At 43.4% G+C, this 18,327-nt stretch overlaps 1 protein-coding gene across 2 annotated transcripts in view; it reads left to right on the top strand.

Annotated features, from left to right (window-relative positions):
• ACACA (acetyl-CoA carboxylase alpha) overlaps positions 1-18,327 on the top strand; it is a 252,226-nt gene that overhangs the window by 39,654 nt on the left and 194,245 nt on the right. For both annotated transcript variants that reach the window (XM_070932018.1, XM_070932017.1), the window contains 8 exons: positions 621-791; positions 3,889-4,050; positions 6,850-7,013; positions 10,178-10,328; positions 11,291-11,394; positions 12,292-12,373; positions 13,473-13,618; positions 16,202-16,352. In XM_070932018.1, coding sequence (XP_070788119.1) covers positions 621-791; positions 3,889-4,050; positions 6,850-7,013; positions 10,178-10,328; positions 11,291-11,394; positions 12,292-12,373; positions 13,473-13,618; positions 16,202-16,352 — 1,131 coding nt within the window. The remainder of the gene's footprint in view (positions 1-620; positions 792-3,888; positions 4,051-6,849; positions 7,014-10,177; positions 10,329-11,290; positions 11,395-12,291; positions 12,374-13,472; positions 13,619-16,201; positions 16,353-18,327) is intronic.

The following is an 18,327-nucleotide window of genomic DNA, read 5'->3' as shown; positions in this document are numbered from 1 at the left end:
AAGGAAGGAAGGAAGGAAGGAAGGAAGGAAGGAAGGAAATTATAATGAGATTGAGGGAGGATCTGAGGGAAGCCCTGCCTTAGCACTTGTCCACCACAGGTGTCCCTCGACACGAGTGATGTTAAACTGGCCATGCCCACCCTGGCCACGCCCACCCTGGCCATGCCTACCATGGCCACGCCTACCCCTCACCCCCCCAAGGTGAAACACAACCCTCATGCAGCCCTCAATGAAATCGAGTTTGACACCCCTGGTCTAGTTTATCGCTTAGAGATTTCTGAGTGGTCTCCCATCCATCTCCTAACCAGGCCTGATGCTGCTTAGCTTCTGAGCTTAGATAGGTTTGCCAATGTGCTGCTCCTGCTACCTACTGAGATGGCCCCCTTGCTTTAAAAGTTGATCGGAACAAGATGGCTTTTGTGAACAATCTTGAAATAAGTAGGGAAGCAGAATGGTAATTCTGGGTTGCGGTGAGTTCCATTGTCCCATAGTCATCACCAGATCTGAGTTCCTTGGGCCCATTCTCTTGAACTCGGAGACTACCCAAGAAAATGACCCCATGAAGTTGTTGTGGTTCAAAAGATGTCTTTTGAAAGTAGCCCTTTCTCTCTTTTTTTCAGTGTGCGGTCAAACTCGCCAAGATGGTGGGCTACGTCAGTGCCGGGACGGTGGAATATCTTTACAGCCAAGATGGGAGTTTTTACTTTTTGGAGCTAAACCCTCGGCTGCAGGTCGAGCATCCTTGTACAGAAATGGTGGCTGACGTCAACCTGCCTTCCGCTCAACTCCAAGTAAGTCGAGAAGACCCGGTGGGAAGGCCGAAGCCAGTTGCTAAGCATGGGCCAATCTGCAGACTTCAGCTGGAATAACCAGTTCTTCCAAAATCTAGAGAAGGTGAGATTTGTTCCAAATGTCGCAAGAAGTGAGTCGTTCTGGACTTGGAACAAGATCAGAGTGCTGATAAGGCAAGGGAAGAGTTCTGGCTTTGGAAAGTGAAGTGTTGCGTTAGGCAGCTGGGAAAAAAAAACCACTTTCCCTGGTTGTTTTGAAACGGGAGGGTGTGTTTTCACATGAGGGGAACATTTTGGTACTCGGTGTTTCCGTCTGTGTGTAATGGAGGCGAACTTGACTTTCGAGAGAGGTTATGAGTTTCTGAGGTCTTTCTCGGAAAATGCAGCTGTCGTACTTTTTTAAAAAAATAAAAGGCTGGAAGCCGTTTATGGACTTTTTGCTGGAAATGGGAAAAAAAAGTGAAATGAAGATTTACGATTTGATGCTTGAAAAAGGAATAAATAAGAGATTGGAGGGATTTTTGTAATACCAAGAGGGAGACAGCTTTTGAGTTTGTAACTGTTGAAAAAAAAAATTAGAAGTTGCTTATTTTTCTTGTTTCTTCAACTATTTTTTACTCTTGTTTTGTTTTGCTTTTTCCTTTCCTTTCCTTTCCTTTCCTTTCCTTTCCTTTCCTTTCCTTTCCTTTCCTTTCCTTTCCTTTCCTTTCCTTTCCCTCTGTCTCCTTCCTTCCTCCCTCCCTCCCTCCCCTTATTCTCTTTCCTGCCTTCCTTCCTTCCTCCCTCCCTCCCCCCTTATTCTCTCTCCTTCCTTCCTCCCTCCTTCCCTCCCTCCCTCCCCTTATTCTTTCCTTCCTTCCTTCCTTCCTCCCTCCCTCCCCCCTTATTCTCTCTCCTTCCTTCCTTCCCCCCTCCCTCCCTCCCCTTTTTTCCTTCCTTCCTTCCTTCCTTCCTTCCTTCCTTTATTTTTTCTTTACATTTGCAACCATTTTTAGATTTCTAAATAAAAACTGTACCAAAAGGACAATAAACCTGTTATGTATATTTAAAAAGTAGTTTTTTTCCTCTTCGATATTCATTCATGCATTTATTTATATTCTATACCCATAATAGTTTACAGATAACCAAAGTATTATGAAAAAATATAGATCATTTTTACGATTTATTCTAGTTGCACACCACCAAATCAATAAAGATTCATGGCAGTGTGCAACTATACCGATGAACAACCATACCATTAAAGCATTGCCTCTTGACAAAATTCTAGATTTTTTTTAAATATTGAGCAGAAGATACTATACCTTTGCCATTCTCTTCTTTTACCATCAATAAGGGTTTCCTTAAGTCTTCCTTGTTAAAAACTATCAAAGTAGCAGCATCAGCATATTTGAAGTTAATGATGTGCCAGTGACAAGTCCAATTGTTCTAACCTAGCATTTCCCATAATGTAATCTGAATAATGTATTCTGCAATGGAAGTTAAATAAATAAGGAGACCATTATACAATCTTGGCACATTTCTCAATTTTCTACCATTTCACTTGTTCCGTACAGGTAGTCCTCAGGTTATGACCACAATTGAGCCCAATATTTATGCTGCTAAGTGAGACATTTGTTAAGTGAGTTTTACCCCATTTTACGACCTTTCATGCCACAGTTGTTAAGTGAATCACTGCAGTTGTTAAGTTAGTAACATGGTTGTTAAGTGATGCAGCCGTCATAAATATGAGTCACTTGTCAAGGGTCTGAATTTTGATCACCATGGAGATGCTGCAGCAGTCGTAAGCGTAAAAAACGGTTGTAAGTCACTTTTTTCAGTGCTGCTGTAACTTCGGTCACTAAATGAACCGTTGTAAGTCGAGGACTATCTGTTTTCTATTCTGACTCTCATTTCTTGGCCCTCATACACATTTTCCAATAGGCAGGTGAGGTAGCCCAGGATAACCAGATTTTCAACGGCTCCCTAAAAATTGTTGTGGCCTAGAAGATCAAAAGCCTTCGTGTGATTAAACATCTCCCTCTCCTTGAGCACTAAACTTTATTTTTGACTGAAAATAAGGGGTGGAAATCTGTTTCAGTCCAGTTTCAAAAGCATTCTGGGCTCTACCAATAAAAGGCCAAAAACCGTCCTTCAAAAATATAGAACCTTTAAATTTATCGGTGAAAGTTCTCCACAAAATAGATCAGGAAATTATTACTTATTGGTGACGGACTGGTTGATTTTAAATTCTTTAGTTGGCTGGGGAATTGTGGGAGTTGATGTCCACACATTTTAAAGTCCCCAAAGTTGAGAAATACTGATTTAAAGAGTTTATACAGGTAGATTTTTTTGAGTGTGCGATGGCATGGAGGTAGAGCTCTCGCCTCACAATCAGGAGGCTGTGAGTTCAATCCTAGGTAGAGGTTGATATTTCTCTCTCTGGGCACAATGAGAATATATCTGCTGAACAAAACTCTGCATTGGCGACAGGAAGGGCATCCGGCCAGTAAACACTCCATTCAGTTCCTAGACTCCGCCCCACAAGGGATTATGGAGTCATTAAAAGAAGTGGATGATACAGGTAGATCTTTTCCTTCATTCACTTCCATTTAGGGATTGTTCAAAGTTGCAATGGCATTGGAAAAAGTTACTTGTGACTGTTTATCACATTTAATGACCGTTGCGGCATCCACATGGTCATGTGATCAGAATTTGGACACTTGGCAACTGATTCATATTTATGACAGTGGCCAGATACACTTAACAACCGTATTACTAACTTAGTAATGCACTACTAACTGCAGTGATTCACTTAAGAACTGGGTCAAGAAGGGTCATAAAATGGGACAAAACTCACTTAACGGCTGTCTTGCTTAGTGACAAATTCTGGGTTCAATTGTCATCGTAAGTCGAGGATTACCAGTAATGCTGAGAAAATAAAAATTCAGATGACTCCATAATCGTAGTCTTGGTTAATACTTATAGATCCTTTTAAGTCGAAACAAGAAAACACAACACAGATGTTGGGACACTTATGCTTAGTGGTGTTAGTGGAAGATCTTTCTATTGTGCATCTAAATATGACAAAGGCTGTATTTTCCTTTTTTTTTTTTTTCAGATTGCGATGGGAATTCCTCTCCACAGGATCAAAGATATCCGGATCATGTATGGAGCTTCACCCTGGGGAGACACCCCTATTGACTTTGACAGCTCGGCCCATGTGCCTTGTCCGCGGGGTCACGTGATCGCAGCCCGTATCACCAGTGAGAACCCCGATGAGGTGAGCCTTCTTATATTTCTGCCGGTTTGGCCCAGTGGTTAAGGCGCCGGGCTAGAAAGCAGCAGGAGGCCACGAGTTCAAGTCCCACCTTAGCCATGAAAACCAGCTGGGTGACTTTGGGCCGGTCCCTTCCCTCTCTCTCAGCCCAACCCACCTCCCAGGATTGTAGAAAAATAAGAGGAAAATAAGAGGAAGAAAAATAAGAGGAAGAAAGTGTGTTGGATAACATTTGCCACTTTGACTTATTTGCAAAGATAATAAAGATGGGATCACCTTCTCTCAGCCCAATCTACCTTGCAGGATTGTTGTTATGGGGAAAGCAAGAAGAGGAAGGTGCATTGCGTATATATATTCACTGCCTTCAATTATTTGAAAAATAATGAAGGTGGGCTATTATATGTATGTATGTATGTATGTATGTATGTATGTATGTATGTATGTATGTTTTTCTTCTAGCCAGGTTTTCCCTACGTAACCAAGATTTTTCTGCAGCCCTAGCTCAGTAGAATCACATCCACTCGATTCTGGGCTTTTTTCTTTTCTAACAGCCAGCAAGTTCTTCCTGCTAGGTGGGAGACTGTATGTATGTATGTATGTATATATATTCCTGCTAGGTGGGAGACTGTATGTATGTATGTATGTATATATATATATATATATTCCTGCTAGGTGGGAGACTGTATGTATGTATGTATGTATGTATGTATGTATGTATGTATGTTTTTCTTCTAGACAGGTTTTCCCTACGTAACCAAGATTTTTCTGCAGCCCTAGCTCAGTAGAATCACATCCACTCGATTCTGGGCTTTTTTCTTTTCTAACAGCCAGCAAGTTCTTCCTGCTAGGTGGGAGACTGTATGTATGTATGTATGTATGTATGTATGTATGTATGTATGTATGTGTGTATATATATATATATATATATATATATATATATATATATATATATATATATATGGGAAGTAGAGTCTTTTCTTGAAATTGTGGTCCCAGGAGAAATAAAGCTAAATTGATTCATGGATGGATGGATGAATTAATTTTGCTTCCCATCTCACTGTTGAAGTAACTGGGTATTTTACAAAGTGATAAAAAAAAATACAAAATGATTAAAATTAAGAAAATTCAATAAGAAGGTTAAAAAAACCTCAAGAGGACAGGTGACATGAAGGTGAGGATTTTTTCTCAGCCACCCAGAGGTTTTTAGGCTCTTCCAGAAGATCAAAAGTGTGGAGACCAACCTCCCTTCCAGTGGGAGAATATTCCAGAAAGTGGGGCCACAGCAGCAAAGGCCCTTCCCCTGCACCCTGCCAGTCAATTGTTTTTTTTTTTTTTTTTGGCAGATGGGATCTCAGTAGGCTTCTTCCGCTGGATCGAGTGGGATAGGCCAATCCCTTTTGCGCAAGATGGCTCTTTAGGTTCCCTGGATCCATGCCATAAAGGGCTTTAAAAGTAATAATAACACCCACACCTTGAATTGGACCTGAAAGCAACAGGGATATTACATGTGCTAGAACTCTCCGTGAATCTACATTCTGTACCAGTTGTAGCTTCCGAATAGTCTTCAAGGGTAGCCCCATGTAGAGCGTGTTAAATGACTGAAACAATTAGCTCAGTTCCCGGGGACTTTATGAATTCACTCCTCTGATTTTTCTATCTTCTCCAGCACCTTCTTTTTTGACATTCCTGTTTAAACTTAAAGCCACTGAATTCTTCCCACTGAAATTGGTCTGACCCTACTTTACTTTCACCTAAGGGCATTCTTGTCACTATTAATGGTAGAAATGCCACAATGAGGAGGAAGCATGATCAAGGGATATGGAATGGATATTTTTTTGAAGAATACTCTTATGTGTCTACAATGTTTATACACATTATGATGCACCCGATAAATAGGATTAATAAAGATATGGATCAGTGGTTTTCAATCTCAGCACCTTTAAGATGTGTGGAATTCCGGGAGTTGAAATCCCCACATCTTAAAGTTGCTGGCTGAGGAATTCTGGGAGTTGAAGGCCACACATCATGAACTTGCTGGCTGAGGAATTCTGGGAGTTGAAGTCCACACATCTTAAAACCTGCTGGCTGGGGAATTCTGGGAGTTGAAGTCCACACATCTTAAAAGTTGCTGGCTGGGGAATTCTGGGAGTTGAAATCCCCACATCTTAAAGTTCCTGGCTGAGGGATTCTGGAAGTTGAAGGCCGCACATCTTAATGTTGCTGGCTGGGGAATTCTGGGAGTTGAAGGCCACACATCATAAACTTGCTTGCTGAGGAATTCTGGGAGTTGAAGGCCACACATCATAAACTTGCTGGCTGAGGAATTCTGGGAGTTGAAGTCCACACATCTTAAAAATTGCTGGCTGGGGAATTCTGGGAGTTGAAATCCCCACATCTTAAAGTTCCTGGCTGAGGGATTCTGGAAGTTGAAGGCCGCACATCTTAATGTTGCTGGCTGAGGAATTCTGGGAGTTGAAGGCCACACATCATAAACTTGCTGGCTGGGGGATTCTGGGAGTTGAAGTCCCCACATCTTAAAGTTGCTGAGGTTGAAAAACACTAATGTAGAATCCTGGAATATGTTTCTCTTGCCCTGTTAGAAATGATGACGCTTGTTAAAAAGAGGATATATTTATATGTTGTATGTTATGTGTTTGTCATAATGTGTAGTAATAAAACAATAAAACTTTATATATATAAAAAAAGAAATGAAGACTTTTAAAATGAATATTCCAATCCAGTCAGATGTGAGTCTGTGTGTGTGTGTGTGTTTAAAAAACAATGTTCCATTTTATATTCCAGGGATTTAAACCCAGTTCTGGAACAGTCCAAGAACTGAACTTTCGCAGTAATAAGAACGTCTGGGGTTATTTCAGCGTGGCTGCCGCAGGAGGCCTTCACGAATTTGCAGACTCTCAGTTCGGCCATTGTTTCTCGTGGGGAGAAAACCGTGAAGAAGCCATCTCGTAAGTAAGAGGGAACAGTGAGAAATACTTCCCTCTTCTCTTAATTCCTCTGCTGATCGCAGAAGAATCAGGCGGTTTGATCTCCTTTGACTTAGTTGCCTGCGTGGAATTATATTTTACAGATAGTCCATGATCTGGACCCAGACCCCCAACAATCTGAGGAGCCAGATTGTTGGGGGCAAGATGCTGATTCTGTAAACTGCTTAGAGAGGGCCGTAAAAGCACTGTGAAGCTGTATATACCGTACTTTCGGAGTATAAGATGAACCTTTTTCCCCCCTAAAAGGGGGTGAAAATTTAGGTGCGTCTTATACACCGAATGTAGCCCCGCCCACCAGTGGTGGGTTGCCCCCGGTTCGGACTGGTTCTATAGAACCGGTAGTAAAACTGGCGGAAGGCTCCGCCCACTGACCCTGACATCATCAGAAGCGATCTGCTCATGCGCAGAAGCAAGGCACGCGTGTGAGCGAAGCGAATTTGCGCATGCGATCCTGTTGCAAACCAATAGTAAAGATAAGTAGAACCCACCCCTGCCGCCCACCCACTGGCCCCCACCCTTTGGCCTCTGCCTCCCAGCAGTTTACCTCCTTGCAGCAAGCAGCAAGAAGAAACAGCTCGTTTCAGCTTCAGCACAGCCTAATTAGCACAAGTTGATTGTCCCTTAGATCGGCCTCCCGACTCTCAGCTGTTTTGCAGGGGCCTCTGCTGCTTGCTGCAAGGAGGTAAATTGCTGGGAGCAGATTTTTTTTCTTCTTGTGCTAATCAAGCTATGCTGAAAATGAAAATGAAAGTGAAGCAGGCTGTTTGCTGCAACGAGGCAAAATTGTTGGGAGGCAGAGGGAGATTTCTTTTTCTTGTTTTCCTCACCAAAAAAGGAAGGTGCGTCTTATACTCTGAAAAGTACTGTAAGTCTAAGTGCTATTGCTATTGCTACAACCATTTGTTTAGTGACTGTTCAGGATTACGGTGGCACTGAAAAAGTGACTTATGACTGGTTCTTACACTTATGTAAGTGTTATGGCAACCTCAAGGTCACATGATCAAAATTTGAGCGCTTGGCAACTGGCATGTATCTATGAAGGTTGCAGCATCCCAGGGTCATCTGATCTCCATTTGTGACCTTCCCAGCTGATACCTACTAAGCCCATAAGTCAATGAGGGAAGCCAGATTCGTTTAACGCCCCCATGATTCATGTAACAAATGCAGTGATTCACTTAACAACCGTGGCAGAAAAAAAAGGTCATAAAAGTACCACAATTCACTCAACCACCACCTTGCTTATGAACAGAAATTCCAGTTCCAATTGTGGTTGTAAGTGAAGCACATGTATTCATCTGAGTGCAGTTATTACCAGGATAGACACAGGTAGTCCTTCACGTACAACCTTTCATTTAGTGACCGCTCAAAGTTACAGTGGCACTGGAAAAAATGACTTATGACCGTTTTTCACACTTACGACTGTTGCAGCATCAAAATGCAGGCACCTGGCACATACAGGTAGTCCTCGACTTACAACCGCAATTGAGCCCAAAATTTATGTTGCTCAGTGAGAAATTTGTTAAGGGAGTTTTGTCCGATTTTACGATTTTTCTTGCCACATTTTCTAATGGAATCACTCGCAGTTGTTAAATTAGGAACACAATTCTTACGTGAATCTGGTTTGCCCATTGACTTTGCTTGCCAGAAAGTTGCAAAAGGGGACCATGTGATCCCAGGGTGGGTTTCTACAGATTCGCCCCGATTCAGGCAAGCCGGTAGCGGCGGTGGGAGGCTCTGCCCACCTGCCTGGATGTCATCATGGATGACGCTTGCTCACAGTTCTGAACTGACAATGGGGATGCTGCAATGGTCACTAGTGTGAAAAATGGTCCTAAGTCACTTTTTTCAGCGCCGTTGTAACTTCAAACGGTCACTAAACGAACTGTTGTAAGTCGAGGACCTTGCCTGTACATATGACAGCCGAAGTGTCCCAGAAGATCAATTTTTGTGACCGTCTGACAAGCAAAATCAATGGGGAAGCCAGATTCGCTTAACAACTGTGTTACTAACTGAACAACTGCAGTGTTTAATAACTGGCAAGGAGGATCGTAAAATGGGGCAACATTCACTTAACAACTGTCTCACTCAAGAGCGTAAATTTTGGGCTCAGTTGGGGTCGTAAGGAGTACCTGTACTAAGGTAAATAGATAAAAGATCCTGTTATAGACCAGGGGTGTCAAACTCAATTTCATTGAGGGCCGCATCAGGGTTTTGTTTGACCTTGGGGGCCGGGTGAGCGTGGGCAGGGTGGGCGTGGCCAACTCGATGTCACTCATGTTGGCGCCTGTGGTACAGGGGTGGGTTCTAAATTTTTTTACTACTGGTTCTGTGGGCGTGGCTTATTTTGTGGGCGTGGCTTGATGGTCATGTGACAATTCTTTAGGATTTAGCAGAGGTACTGGTGTACCAGGCTTTTAACTGCTTGCAAAGCTGTACCGGTCTACTCATTTGTTTTTGGAGGCACCGGTCTACCACCACACTGCCTTTTAACACTGATCAGCTGTAGGGCGGCCCTTTGAAGCCCCACAGCAAGAGTTTAAACAATTTTTTTCCTTCTATCCGATCAGCTGGGACTCGGGAGGCAGGAATAGATTGGGGGTGGGCCCAAATAAAAGGTAAGAATAACGTGGGGTGTGCGGGGGGGCAGAACCGGTTCGGTGACATCATATCGTCACCGCTACCGGCTTGGCCGAACCGGGCCGAACTGGGAGGAACCCACCACTGCTGTGGTAGCCCAAGCGCTCTGCCAGTGAAAACAGAGCTTGGGAGGGTGCAACGGGCTCCTGCAGTCCCTCTGCCAGCGAAAACAGAACTCGGGAGGGCCGTTTTCGCTGGCAGAGAGTTGCAGGAGCCGTTGCGGCCTCCCGAGCTCCATTTTTGCTGGCAGAAGCACCGTAGGCCGCTCCTTTGCTGTTTCCAGGGCATCCCGATGGGCCAGATCCAAGCACCCTGCGAGCTGGATCCTGCCCACGGGCCTTGAGTTTGACACCCCAGTTATAGACCTCTCAGGGACCAGGAACTGGATGGGGCCTTCCGGATGAAAAAAGAGTGAAAGATAGTCTGCTGATATTCTCCAGTTTATTTTCAGACCTGACACTCTCTCTTTTTTTTTTTTTAATCTTCAGAAATATGGTCGTTGCTCTGAAGGAGCTGTCCATTCGAGGCGACTTCAGAACGACTGTGGAGTACTTGATTAAGCTGCTTGAAACGGAAAGCTTTCAGCACAACTGCATTGACACTGGTTGGCTGGACCGACTGATTGCAGAGAAAGTGCAGGTAATCGTGTTCTGGCACAGAATATATCCAAAAAGAAAAACTGCAGCATTTTAATTTGGATTATCTGTCCGTAGGAGTGAGCTAAATAGATCTCATTCTATTGATAGAAGAAAATATTTGTAGCTCAGGGAGCCTGAACTGGGGGGTCCTTGGTGCTCTCCGAGCTTGGTGGTTTTATTGCAGACATTTCATGACCCAACTAGGTAACATCATCAGTGCTAGAAGGGAGTGGGATTTGTGGAGAGGAGGAGGAAGAGAACTGGGGGGTCCTTGGTGCTTTCTGAGTTTGGTGATTTTACTGCAGACATTTCATGACCCAACTAGGTAACATCATCAGTGCTAGGTTGATGTCCCTGTAAATTTCTCTTATCTGCATGCTTTCTGAAGCGTTTGATGTCCATATGTGGTACCAACAGAAGAGAATATTTGTAGCTCAGGGTTGAATCCTGGGGTCCTCATGCTTTCTGAGCTTGGTGGTTTTCTGTGCAAATATTTCACTACCCAACAAGGTAACATCACGGGCATTGATGATGTTACCTATTTTGGTAATAAAACTTTTGTTAAGAAAACCACCACGCGCAGAAGAGAGCACCAAGGACCCCTCAGATCGCATACTGGCGAACTCTCCAAATGCGTCCACTTGGGCCGTTCTGTTTGGCCATTGGAAAAGTAGAAAGTTCTCCAGATGATTGAATAGGCCTCCAGGTAAAACAGGAGGCACACGAGGAGGAAGGAGGAGGAGGAAAACTTGATTAGGACAAATTAAGAAAAAGATATTGGCAGAAGAGAAAAGAATGGTGAAGAAGTTGGAAGCTAAGAATGGCTAAAGGAACTATTCTATTGTGCTTAAAACACTCGTTTTGGTCCCGAGTTTTCTAAAAGAAACTCTGAAAAGTTGACAATTGGTGATACTAAAGGTGAGTAATTTTTTAAAATGGCCTCTTCCCCTCTTTTTCATCTAGGCGGAGAGACCAGATACCATGCTGGGGGTGGTTTGTGGGGCCCTCCACGTGGCTGATGTCAGCCTGCGGAATAGCATCTCCAACTTTCTCCACTCCCTGGAGAGGTAAAAACCAGATTTTCATTTCATTGACATTTCTTAAAGTTTCCTCTTTGTCACCTTGTCTCTAGAATTGTTTCCTTGAGTATGTTCTGAGTGATCTTGCAGAATTGGTGCTGGGAAGATATAAGCTTGTCCAACTCACAAAGTCATGCAGCGTTGATTTCCTAGAGAGTAGTGGCCGATTGAGAGCCAGTTTGGTGTAATGGTTAAAGCATCAGACTAGAAACTGGGAGACTGTGAGTTCTAGTCCACCTTAGGCATGAAAGCTGGATGGGCCAATCACTAGGAGACTGTGAGTTCTAGTCCTGTCTTAGACATGAAAGCTGGTTGGGTGATTTTGGGCCAGTCATTGGGAGATGCTGAATTCTAGTCCCACCTTAGGCATGAAAGCTGGATGGGCCAATCACTAGGAGACTGTGAGTTCTAGTCCCGTTTTTGGCCTGAAAACTGGCTGGGTGGACTTTGGTCCAGTCATCAACGCATTGTGAATTCTAGCCCTGCGCCTTAGGCATGAAGAAAGCTGGGTGATCTTGGACCAATCACTTTCTTTCACCCAATGAATGGTGATTGAAATGATACGAATTAAAACGTATTTTAAAAGCCTGGGGGAATAGGAAGATCTGTACCCTGCTAATTCGACTGCTAATCAAGTCTCTCTGGGAAGGGAATCCCCTAAAAGGGAGCCCCCCCCCAAAAAAGGCTCTTCCTTTGTAGAGATCCACTTCCCCTCCTTCAGTAAGGAGAACTTGGAGGAGGAGACGTCCTCTTTTGTGTGCTATAATTAATGAAGGTCCTGTAGAGACCTGCGTCCTTTTAGCCTTACCTTTTTAGAAGCCTAACGGTTTCCTTGAAAAGCTCTTGGCAGGAAATGGAGTGCTGTTATTAATCTTTCTCTCCCAGGGGCCAAGTCTTGCCTGCACATACATTGTTGAACATAGTGGACGTGGAACTCATCTACGAAGGGAAGAAATATGTACTAAAGGTAACGTAGCACCAGATACACAGCTAAGGGTACCTAAGGAGATTGGACAACCATTTGTCTGAGATGGTATACAGCAGTGATGGCGAACCTTTTCGGCATCGTGCCCAAACCGGAACGTGCATGCATGTGTGCGCATCTGGAGCGCTGGAAAGCCGAAGACCAGCTGGCCGGCGTGCACATGCCTTTTTTTTGGGTGTTTGGGGGGCCATTTTCAGGCCATTTTGGGGGGCATTTTCAGGCCATTTTCTAGTGATCTGGCGCCTGCAAAGACCAGCTGATTAGAGGACTGGAGGCTAACACTTAGGAAGAGCAGTTGCAGGAATTGGATATGTGTAGTCTGATGAAAAGGAGGACTAGGGGTGACATGATAGCAGTGTCCCAATATCTCGGGGTTGCCACTGAGAAGAGGGAGTCAAGCTATTCTCCAAAGCACCTGAGGGCAGGACAAGAAGCAATGGATGGAAACTAATCACGGAGAGAAGCAACTTAGAACTTAAGGAGAAATTTCCTGACAGTGAAAACAATCAGTGGAACAACTTTCCTCAAGAAGTTGCGAATGCTCCAACACTGGAAAGTTTTAAGAAGATGTTGGATAACCATTTGTCTGAAGTGGTGTAAGGTTTCCTGCCTGAACAGGGGATTGGACTAGAAAACCTCCAAGGTCCCTTCCAACTATTCTATTCTATTCTATTCCATTCCATTCCATTCCATTCCATTCTATTCTATTCCATTCCATTCCATTCCATTCCATTCCATTCCATTCCATTCCATTCCATTCCATTCTATTCTATTCTATTCTATTCTATTCTATTCTATTCTATTCTATTCTATTCCATTCCATTCCATTCCATTCCACATTTTCTATTCTACTCTACTCTACTCTACTCTACTCTACCCTACCCTACCCTACCCTACCCTACCCTACCCTACCCTACCCTACCCTACCCTACCCTACCCTACCCTACCCTACCCTACCCTACCCTACTCTATTCTATTCTATTCTATTCTATTCTATTCTATTCTATTCTATTCTATTCTATTCTATTCTATTCTATTCTATTTTATTCTATTCTACTTCTTGCTCTTCTCTTTCTCACAGGTAGCTCGGCAGTCTCCAAACTCCTACGTTGTCATCATGAACGGTTCCTGCGTGGAGGTTGACGTTCACCGGCTAAGTGATGGAGGCCTCCTGTTGTCCTACGATGGGAGCAGCTACACCACCTACATGAAAGAAGAAGTGGACAGGTAACGTTGAATTGCTTCCAGGGATGCTTGCAAGCAGAGGAAGAGACCCCAGGATGCCACCCTCTAAAACCTTTGAGGGTTTTCCCCGCAAGCTCCTTCAACTTCATAACATTCAGTGTGGCCAAAGGGGGACATTATCCAATCCATAAGTGGGTGGTCATCATAGTTCCTTTTAAATTCAAATGAAAGAGGAGCAACTTTCATTGTTTAAGAGGCATTAATAATCAAACCTACGCACACACATTTCCCATCCACACCCATACATATGCAATTCATTTTTTAAAAAATGATGCACCGAGGAAATTCGATACCCCCAATCTGTACAAACAAATGTGCATTGAATAACTTTTCTTTCCTACAGATTTACTACCAGGAACTTAGTTTAGGCAATGAGAAAACTTATCAGTAGGCTGAAGGGATAAGGCTGGGTGGTTAAGATGTTTCTGCTTCCAGAATACTGCAGCTTGGCATGATTGCAATACAAGTGTTGCTCAAAATACGACCACAATTGGGCCCAAAATTTCTGTTGCTAAGTGAGTTTTGCTAAGTAAGTTTTGTCCCATTTTACGACCTTTCTTGCCACGGTTGTTAAGTGAATACTGCAGTTGTTCAGTTACCCTATTTTTTGGAAAATAAGACACTCCAGAGTATAAGACACACCTTAGTTTTTGGGGAGGAAAAAAAAAAATTCTGCCTCTGCCTACCAGGTATTCATTCATCTGACTGGCGTCCTTAGCCTGGTCAGCTTCAGCACATTAGCTCAGTGGTTGTGAGCGCGTGCGTGCCGAAAAGGTCGTGTGGAAATGTGCGCACACACACGCTCGTTGCGGCCGTGTTCTGGAAAAGCCGAACATCCGGGTTCTAGTGCGCATGCATGCCCAACAATCAGCTGGCCGGTGCGTTTTTGGCACTGCTGCATGCATGAAGGACGGCTGATTGTCATGCACTCATGCGCGTCAGAAACCCGGAAATCAAACAGGCTAGGCTGTGCGTGCCGGGCCACATGGCTTCGTGTGCCACTTTGTGCACATGTGCCATAGGTTCACCATCATGGTCCTATACCTTCTGTCCCAAGGTCAAATCCTGGATTGTTTTGGAGAACCCTAACCAAGATAAGGGAGGCACACAGCCTATAAGGGTGGGGCTGTATCTCTGCGGTCTTATCAATCTCTTAACTTTACGGTTTGTGAATCTTCCACTCTGTATGCCTTTCATCTTGCTAAGGAAAATTCCACAGCATCCCGGCCCCCATCCAATAAAAACCCAAGGTTCTCCAGGTGTATGGAGATTCTCAGTCATCCAGGTCATGGTTATCCCAAAGGTGCTTTTTTCAAGCGGTAATTGGACTTTCTGGTTTTTCTTTGAATCCCTTTCACTTCTCATCCATGAAGCTTCTTCAGCTCTGACTGGATGGTGGGGAATGGAAGGATTGACCAGCAATGAAATGATCAGCTGTTTGCCAGGAGCATAAATCCGTCTGTTCCCCACCCTCCAGTCAGAGCTGAAGAAGCTTCTTGGATGAGAAGCGAAACGTCTTCAAAGAAAAACCAAAGAAAGTCCAGTTGCCTCTTGAAAAAAAAAAAAAAAAACCACGTTCTCCAGGATGCCATCTTGAAAAATTGATGGCCTCAAATGGATTCCACTCCACTTTTCTTTTCTTTTTTTTTTAATTTGATTTATATGCCGCCCTTCTCCGGAGACTCAGGGAGGCTTACAATGTGTTAAGCAATAGCCTTCATACTTTTGTATATTTATACAAAGTCAGCTTATTGCCCCCACAAACTGGGTCCTCAATTTACCTACCTTAGAAAGGATGGAAGGCTGAGTCAACCTTGAGCCTTGGAGAGATTCGAACCAGCAGTAAATTGCAGGCAGCTGTGTTAATAACAGGGTGCGTAGACCACTGTACTATCAAGGCTTTTCCTTCTAAGCTTAAGTTCCACTTTCAGAATTGAATCTATATTGGACAAGGACTCAGAGGACCTGTTGTTTGATCTTTAGTCGGGACCACGACCTACCTATTTCAAAATGGGACGAAACTCACTTAACAACTACTTTGCCTATTGATGGAAATTTTAGGCTCAATTGTGGTCGTAAATTGAGGATAACCTGCACTGGATTTTGCATTGGGATTTTATCCTTGTTAGGTCACCCAGAGTCAGAGTGAGTTGGGGATCCATATGAATTTTCTTAGTTCTTCATCTTGTGCCATATCCGTCATCAGACGTTGGCGATCATGTTGGTGATTCTATTTTTGTCAACAGCCGCATGAAAAAGTGCTGCTGAGTTTTGTCCAAACTAGTCCCTTAGATTTTGAAGCCATGATGTTCTTCTTCTGCCTGGACCTCGTTTGCCCTCAATCTTTCCCTGGAGAATTAAGTGAAGGATGCCGTATTTTTCCGGGTGTCGCATCACATGTCCTAAATATTCTAACTTTCACTTTTTAATGGTTTTGATGATTTCCTTTGGCTTTCCCAGGTGGCTTGTCACCTCCTCATTTCTGATTTTGAATTTTCTTGAATTAATAAATAAATAACATTTTCTGTATAGACCATTTTGGGCTTTCTGTGCTCTCCTGCTTAGGTATCGCATCACCATTGGCAATAAAACCTGTGTGTTTGAGAAGGAAAATGATCCTTCGATTCTGCGATCCCCATCAGCCGGGAAACTCATCCAGTATGTGGTGGAAGATGGCGGACATGTCTTTGCTGGACAATGCTTTGGTGAAATTGAGGTAAAAAAAAAAAAGCTTGTGAGCCTATTAGACTGGCCTTCTTGGGAAAAACCTTGTGTTAAGGAGAGCTAACACAAACACACAAATACACATTCACGAGCAGGAACAGTTTCCATCCATGTGCTTGTTCAATCTCTTTTTTAATCAGACTGAGATTGATTTTGGATTGAATGTCCCAAAGGTGCTATTTCAGGAGGCAACTAGATTTTCTTCTCTTCTCTTCTCTTCTCTTCTCTTCTCTTCTCTTCTCTTCTCTTCTCTTCTCTTCTCTTCTCCTCTCCTCTCCTCTCCTCTCCTCTCCTCTCCTCTCCTCTCCCCTCCCCTCCCCTCCCCTCCCCTCCCCCTCCCCTCCCCTCCCCTCCCCTTTTCTTTCTTTCTTTCTTTCTTTCTTTCTTTCTTTCTTTCTTTCTTTCTTTCTTTCTTTCTTTCTTTCTTTCTTTCTTTCTTTCACATTTCGCTTCTCATCCAAGAAGCTTCTTTGGCTCTGACTGAATGGTGAGGAATGGAAGGATTTATATTCTTTGCAGACAGCTGGTCATTTGCATCTTTTTAGAGAGTCGATGAGGCCATTTGCACTACTCAGGTGACCCCAAGGACACAGATAAACCTCCAAATAGTCTCAAAAACTCTCTAAAAAATGCAAATGACCAGCTGTCTGCAAGGAATATAAATCCTTCCATTCCCCACCATCCAGTCAGAGCTGAAGAAGCTTCTTGGAGGAGAAATGAAAGGGATTCAAAGAAAAACCAGAAAGTCCAATTGCCTCTTGAAAAAAGCATTGGGATAACCATGACCTGGATGACTGAGAATCTCCAAAAACATTTTGATTGGAATCAATTTTGTTCATAAAAAAATTAAAAACAAAACTGAGGAACTGATTAACTTTTTAATGCAAACGCTTATAAATGCACCATGTGTTTTTTTTCTTCTTCAGAACTCTTCTATTTGTATATGGATTTAATCCATTTTAAGGAGATCCTCAGATTTCCTGCCTCTTTTTTCCCATTTAAAGTGTTTTGTAAATGCACAGATGCATGATAAGGACCCCAAATAAATAAAATATATTCATTCAAACTTATACGTTATTTTATTCACATTGTGTCATCACAGACACCTTGACTTAACAGATTAAAAGTATCTGTGAAAAGGTTCAAAGGGAGATATTCATCATCCCATTACGAACTAATACATTTCTGATGTATTCAATTTCCGATACCAAACTCTCCCCGGCTGGTATGCATATTTTAATATATTTTTCAAGATTTGTAATCTCAGATATTTTCATTGCGCTCTGTGTGATGGAATTGCAGCTGAAGAAGGGGGGGGGGGGCAGCACATTCCAGAAGGGGGTCCCAGAACAAGAGACTATTCAGGCAGTCCTGAACTGGATGGGGTAAGGAGGAAAAGTTTCGAAGTATAGGCAGTCCTTAACTTATGACCACAATTAGGACCGGAAATTCCATTGCTAAGTGTGGTGGTCATTAAGTGAGTCATGCCCAGTTTTATGACCTACTTGAATCACACCGTTGTTAAGTGAAACCAACTTCCACCATTAATGGTGCTTGGTGGAAGCCATCTTGGAAAGGTGACAAGTGGCGATCACATGTCCCCGGGAAGCTACAACCATTGTAAATACACGCCGGTTGCTGAGCGCCTGAATGTTGATTATATGGCCATGGAGATACTGCGATGACCGTAAGTGCGAGGATTGGCCATAAGTCATTTTTTTCAGCACTGTTGTAACTTTGAACAGTTGTTAAATGAATAGTTGTAAGTCGTGGACTAGCCTAAAATCTCCCAGGGTATATCTGTTAGGTTAGAACAGGGATGTCAAACTCGATTGCATTGAGGGCCGCATCAGGGTCCTGTTTGACCTCAGAGGGCTGGGGTGGGTGTCGCCAGGGTGGCATCACTGTTCTGACCTCGGCTTCCTTAAAAAGCAAGAAGCAGAGTCTTGGTCCCGGCAAAACCCCTT

The sequence above is a fragment of the Pituophis catenifer genome, unplaced genomic scaffold (assembly GCF_029215685.1).
Source record: "Pituophis catenifer annectens isolate HBS135680 unplaced genomic scaffold, rPitCat1.0.hap2 SCAF_1, whole genome shotgun sequence".
Classification (NCBI taxonomy): Eukaryota; Metazoa; Chordata; class Lepidosauria; order Squamata; family Colubridae; genus Pituophis; species Pituophis catenifer.
Note: the sequence above shows the minus strand (reverse complement) of the source record. Positions and strands in the feature narration are given on the sequence as shown.